Source organism: Zosterops lateralis (genome assembly GCF_965231275.1).
Source record: "Zosterops lateralis genome assembly, chromosome: 24".
NCBI lineage: Eukaryota > Metazoa > Chordata > Aves > Passeriformes > Zosteropidae > Zosterops > Zosterops lateralis.
In genome coordinates this window covers 4,262,979-4,269,500 of record NC_139784.1, presented here as the reverse complement: position 1 = coordinate 4,269,500, position 6,522 = coordinate 4,262,979, and the positions used below count along the sequence as shown (strand labels likewise).

The 6,522-nt window shown below is 50.0% G+C and overlaps 1 protein-coding gene across 1 annotated transcript; it reads right to left on the bottom strand.

Moving 5' to 3' along the window:
• Nucleotides 1-1,203: 1,203 nt before the first annotated feature.
• LOC310918837 (keratin, type I cytoskeletal 19-like) lies at nt 1,204-4,157 on the bottom strand (the record flags this gene model as incomplete). Its single annotated transcript, XM_083877803.1, has 7 exons — nt 1,204-1,231; nt 1,791-2,035; nt 2,131-2,256; nt 2,561-2,722; nt 2,809-2,965; nt 3,188-3,270; nt 3,627-4,157. 7 exons carry the CDS (start codon nt 4,155-4,157, stop codon nt 1,204-1,206), a joined length of 1,332 nt encoding a protein of 443 aa, XP_083733929.1.
• Between the last annotated feature and the right edge of the window lie 2,365 nt (nt 4,158-6,522).

The following is a 6,522-nucleotide window of genomic DNA, read 5'->3' as shown; positions in this document are numbered from 1 at the left end:
AAGGCTCTGTCAGCAGGAGCAAAGTTTTATTGGAGACAAGCCTTGGTCAGTGTTAGAGAACGGCCACAACCCAGGGGAGCCTGAGTGAGGGGCAGTGGTGGGATCAGGGCAGGGTGGCCAGGAGTTGCTGTCCTGCAGAGTCCCTCTGATGGCTGCTGAGCACAACTGAGAACTCCCAGGTTATTTTTGCCTTGTTTTTCCAGAAGACTTTTTCTTCAGAGAGCTCTTCAGGAGATGTGCAGTGAGGCTGGCAGGGACTCTCTGGTCTGCAGTGACCTGTAGGAGAGTGGAAAGAATCGTTTTTTTTCAGGGGGATTTGCATCCTGTACCTTTCTCTTACACCTCTTTGCTTTTGTACTGAACTTTCTTTTTCCCTCTTCTCCCCAGCTTTGCTAAATTTTATTCTTGTTGAAAGACTGACTGATTCTTCTGCCAGTTCCTCATTCCCATGTTGTGCTGAAAGTCTTGTTTAAACACACATTTACCACTGGGCACCCTCCAGTGTCAAACATAATTTCTGCACAGAGGTTTATAAATAAATATCCCATAGCTGCATCTCTTATCACTGCTTCCCACCACAGCCCAGTTAATCACCAACACAGCTGTGATCCTGAGTGTCTGATTCCAACCCACTCTCTCTCCAGGAAAAAGGCCCTCCAGCCTCTCCTCATCACCCAGAAAAGCCTGGAGACCTCTCATCCTCCTGTTCCGCAGGTACCCAGCACTAAAAAAGCATTTCATGGTCCCAGTTCCCTGGAGGTCCCCTCACCTGACAGACCCTGGCCCGGGCGGGGCTCAGGGCAGGCAGGGCTGGCACAGGCTGGCTTTCAGCCCCGTGCTTCTCCCAGCTGATGTGGCACCGACTCCTCTCCCCGCCGACCCTCTGTGGAAAAAAACAGCTCTGGCCACACAGACCCCCGGCACTGCCACCCTGGAGATCTCCCCCTGCCCTCCTCACTGGCTTTAGCTCCGGCTCTTCAGCCACAGCCGCTGTTCCCCCTCCCAGCCCTGAGGGTCAGCTGCAGCCACCATCCACCCCCGTCCCGCCTGGCTTTTGGCAGATGATGCTTTTCCATCTGACACTCAGGATTACCCCGGGCAAGCACTAACAGTGCCACTTCAGCCCTTGCAATAGGCGTTTAGGAACAAAAACTGATTTTTCGTGTAAATAATTTAGGATTGCAGAGTCCAAGGGAGCCCACGTCAGGGCACCACCATTCCAAAGCCTCCTCTTCCAACAAAACAAAAGGTGTAAGTGGGTGCTCAGGGCAGTTTTCTGTGTATGCAGCCGTGTCTGGAATTAACAGCCTGGCTGTTTCAAAACCTCAGTCAATGGAAGGCAGGGCAGAGCCAGCTGCTTTGCATACAAATTAAATTCTCCAAAACTTTAATTAAAATTGTTGTGTGAAACTGAAAATGTTTAGATAATTCATTGTTTCAGTTAATTTAGCTGCTAGTCCCTAATCATGTCTCACTCTGGCAAACCAATAAACTCAGTTATATGACTGTTTGCCCAGCTCCTGGTGAAGTTGCCCTTAAAGAGTTGCTGAACTGTGCCAGGGACTGGGACAGCTCTGGGGATTCTCCCAGCCTGTTCCCTTGCCCCAGAATAGTCTTTGGTGTGCTCCCTGGACATTTATCAGAGCCAAATCCTCAGACGCCTCATGGCTTTCTAATCAGCCCCGTCTGGTAACAGGTCAGTACTGGTTCCTCACCACAGTGTTGTTTTTCCTACCAGGATCACGAATTTTCATATCCCTGCAAAGCAAAGCACCGAGATTTTAGGGTACCCAGCCTTGTTTGCATACATGATGTCGTGTTGGCCGCCCTCCAGCAGGCAGTGGTAGGTCTGGATCTCCTGCTCCAAGCGACACTTGACATCCAGGAGGGTCTTGTATTCCTGGTTCTGGCACTCCATTTCCGCTCGGATCTCAGCCAGCCGCTGCTCCACGCAGGAGATCTGGTTCTGCAGCTCAGCCAGGTATTTGTTGTAGCGACATTCGGTCTCCGTCAAAGAGGATTCCAGGTTTTCTTTCTGATAATAGAACAAACACACAGGTACCTGAGTTTGATACAGGTACAACCCTGGTCTTGAGAGCTGGAACTGTGAATCCTTGTGGCATCACCTACCATAGTGAGCTGGGCTTGTACATTGATTTCCAGGGCCTGCAGCTGACGTCTCAGCTCAGTGACCTGCTTGTTGCTTGACTCGATCTCCTGGCTGCTTGTGACAACCTCCAGATTCACCTCCTCCACCTGCAAGGTCAGAAAAGAACAGCGCTTTCCTCACTTCCCCACTGCATCTCATGGTGTCCAAGACCTCCCCACACCCCACAGTGCCCTGAAGCATGTCCAAGGCTGACACCCTGTTTATTCCGTTCTGACTCTGTGACACCATGTGCTGGCCCCTCCACTATGGACAGAACACGGAAATTGGGCAGTACAGTTAGATTTGAGCACACCTGTGACATGCTTGCTGTTATTAAGACACTTCCTAATCCCTCATTTTTCCCTTTCCCCTGAGGGGCAGAGCTGGGTGCAGCTCTGGGGGACATGGTACCTTGCAGGCATACCACTGCTCCGTCTCCTTGCGGTTGCGCTCCATCAGCGTCTCATACTGGCACCGCAGATCCTCCAGGATCTTCCTCAGGTCTGGGCCAGGGCAGGCATTGACCTCCACACTCACATCCCCAGTCGCCTGTTTCCTCAGACAGCTCATTTCCTGCAGGAAATACGTGACTGTATCAGTAATATCCATCCACCCCTGGGGGGACTTTCCTTCTTCTTCTTAATTCCGAGAGAGCTGACCTCCTCATGGTTGGTCTTTAGGCAGCACATCTCCTCTGTCAGAGCCTCACACTGCAGCTGCAGGTCGGTCTTGCAGCTGGCCAGCTGGTCCAGGACGGGCCGGAGGTTGCAAATGTCAGCATCCACATTCTGCCGGAGACCACACTCGGTCTCGTACCTTAAACCACAGGCAGCAAACAAAGGTCAGCATGTCAGCAGAGCAAGGCAAAGCCTTTAGTTGAGGTTGGGGGAAAAAATTTAGGATCAAGTCCTTTCGCTTCAGACATGCAGTGGTGTCAGAGATCTGTTTTACTACACAGTGTGACAGGCAGAGGGTTGGGATCTCCCAATCACCACCCTTCACCTGCTCTTCCATGGGCCAGCAGGGGACTATACTCACTTCACTCTGAAGTCATCAGCAGTCATCCTGTTGTTATCAATGTTCAGAAGGATTTTGTTAGTCTCCATGGCTGCACACAGGATCTGGAAAAGAAATTGTAAGAAGAATATGTGGGCTTGCAGCCTCCTCTGCCTCAGAAGGCCCTGGAGAAAACACCTACCTGGGGTATTTTATAATTATTCCATATATTGGGTTATTAATCAGTTTTGTGGCATCACAGCAGGGAAACCCATGTGCCAGCTTGGGTGGACCCAGCCTTGCTGAAGCATCAGTGCTCAGTAAATGCAGAATCCCCTTCCCACAGACCATCATTTTGTATAAACCATTGCTTCAGCTGCCTCTCCAGAGCCATTGCCTCTGCCCTTTGACAGGGCTTTGTGCACATGTGAAAGCAGAGCCCAATGAAATATTAGGATTTTCTTGACAAACAAGGGCTTACCTGGTTCTGAAGGTCTTCGATTTCCTTGTGGTAGCAGCTGTAGTCCCGTGGCTCACAGCTGGGCCCCATCTTGGCATACCACTCTCTGATCTTGCACTCCAGGTCAGCATTGTCCCCCTCCAGGAGCCGCACCTTGTCCAGGTACGAGGCCAAGCGATCGTTGAGGTTCTGCATAGTCGCCTTCTCATTGTTAGCAAACAGGATCCCATCCCCACAGCCAGCGCCAGCCCTGGGGAAGCCACCAGTGCCTCGAGTGCAGATGCCTCCACCGCTGAATCCCAGGACAGAACAAGCCCGTTGGGTGGCTCCGAAGCTCCCACCAGCCACACTGCCGGCGCTCAGCTGCTTCCCGAGTAATCCTTCATTCACGCTGCCACCGGAGAAGCTGCCAACCACACCACCCAAGTCATAGGCAGCATGTCTGCCCGAGGAAGCAGAGGAGACCCTCCTGCCAGTGCCAGCTGCATTGCTGCCTGTGCTGCCCCTGCCTTGGGTGCAGGTGGTGACGACCTGCCTGACAGTACAGCTCATGGTGTGGGTGCGGAGCCAACAGAGCCCAAGGCAAGTGCTCAGGTTGCTGCAGGATCCAACTGTGATCCTTCTGTCCCCTGGTCCTCTATTTATACCAGTCCCTGTGGATTGTGCCACTGGAGAAGGGCTGTTTATTCTTCCTCCTTGTGACCTGGCTAGGAGGTGTTTTCTTTTTTTTCAGCCGGAAATAATTCCCCAAAGGCGTTTGTCTCCAGAAATCCCACAACAGAAAGATGCTTTGGTTAACAGAAGCGTGTTTCAAAACTACATCAAAAATGTTACTTCCTGAATCATCAGGTCTGACTTGTGATGACAACCCAACAACAGTGACACAAAAACCCGACGATACCCAAGAGTGCCCGGGGAATGAAACACCACAGCAATTATCCATCCCTGGCGTGGGCGAGTCTACCCGGAAAGTGAAAGCTGTGGGAAAGGCATACTATCTGACAGAGCCTGTTTGACCCCTTTGTGACCAGAAGCGAGGGTGTCCCCTCACTCAGCTGGCCTCTGTCCCTGGGACCAGGGCCAGGAGACCACCCTGGGCCATGCAGCCAAGGGTCTGTTCCATTCCACATGGCCACTGGTGGAGTGAGCTCCTGGTCTGGGTCTTTAGATCTCAAATGCTCTAGGAGAGCACAGAGGAATATTGCACTGGAATGTACCAGGGCTGGTTTATCCCTTCTCTTTATTCCATCAAAACAATCCCTTGCAGAGGTCTGGGTTGTTTTGCTGCTTTCAAGAGTAGACAAAATAGTCAAATATCTATCCAAATTACGAAAGGATATTTCCTGGACACCAAACATGCAGTTCACTCAATATTCACTGCCCCACAGGATGTTTCGTAAGATTTCTGGAACAGTAATGTGGAGAATTTCAGGAGATGCATGATCCTACAGAGATCTGATCCAGTTCCAACCAGCACCATGAACTCTCCAATAAAATCAAGGTGTTAAATTTAGAAAGGACAATGGAAAAGATTTTTTTTTAAAGTTTATTAAACTAATGTTTTAGTTGTGGAATTCTGAATTGAGGAAGAAGGGAAATAATTAAAATGTTTCGTCATCTGAATCTTTCATTTTATTAATAACATTAATATAGCAATGCTAATATTGGCTGGCTCTCACCCATGTGTGGTTCAGCTTTGGGTTTGGCATCCAGGTCACCTGGACACGTGGCATAAAGAATGTGTCAGTTACAGCCCGGCTCACAAATATTGCTTCTGCCATTTGGGCAAGTTCATTAAGTTGGATTTTATCTTGACACTGCAAATCCAGCACTCCTGAACTGTGGGGTGGTTCTGTGGGTGCCCATCCTTTGTTAGAGCCGTCATCAGGAAGCAAATCCAGGGTGGCTCTGGTGCCACAGTGGTGGCCAGGCCCTGCCTGGAGCCAGGGATCAGGCTCAGGCAGGGCTGCCTGGAGCCCACCTGCAGCTTGGTCACAACTGGTCTTTTTTCTACCAAAGAATTATAAAATTACTGCAGAGCAAAGATTTAATTTCATTTAATAGAGATTTATTTGGTCCTTCATTTTTCAAGGCCAGGTTGGATAGGGCTTGGAGCAACGTGGTCTAGTGGAAGGTGTCCCTACCCATGGCAGGGGGGAAGGATGAGATGTTCTTTAAGGTCCCTCCCAACCCAAGCCATCCCGTGGCTGTGTGATTTTTTTCAGTGAGGAAAACACCCACAATGAGTAGAGGGTTTATTTCAATTATTGCAAACTAAGCAGTGATGTCTCTTCCTTCCTTCCTTCCTTCCTTCCTTCCTTCCTTCCTTCCTTCCTTCCTTCCTTCCTTCATGATTAGAATTTCTACAGCTTTTATAAAGGAGAATAGTGATTTCAGTCATTATTTTTCTGGAATTCTTCTTGGCAGCTTTTTCCTTTCCAAAATTCAAAACTTTTTATAAACTAGCTCTTGCTTTTACATGAGAACAAACCTCAAGCCCTGCCAGCAGTCACAGCTCTCATTTTATTAAAGCGATTTTCACTTTGTGATGAGGCGATCTGCTAATGACGGGATCTCCATGCCTAATGGAAGGTTCTTTCCAGAATTAGCTTTGATTGACTTCCTGGCTGGAGTTTACAGACGGAAATTTGCTCCCCACATGCTTGCAGGCAGCCAGGGGCAGTGGTCCGATGAGCTGTCCTTGGCTGGCTTGGGAGCCCCTTGCAGGCAACGCTGTGCCCCAAGGGAGGAAGAGGAGCAGAGGGATGACAGGGGAGCAGAGGAATGACGGCACATGAGGATCTCCCGCGGGCATTTCAGGAACAGCAGCAGCACAGGTCTGACCAGGAAAAATTACTACTTCGAGTAACAAATGAGCAGAAGAGCCGCCCCCAGGCAAAGGTGTTGCTCCCACGTA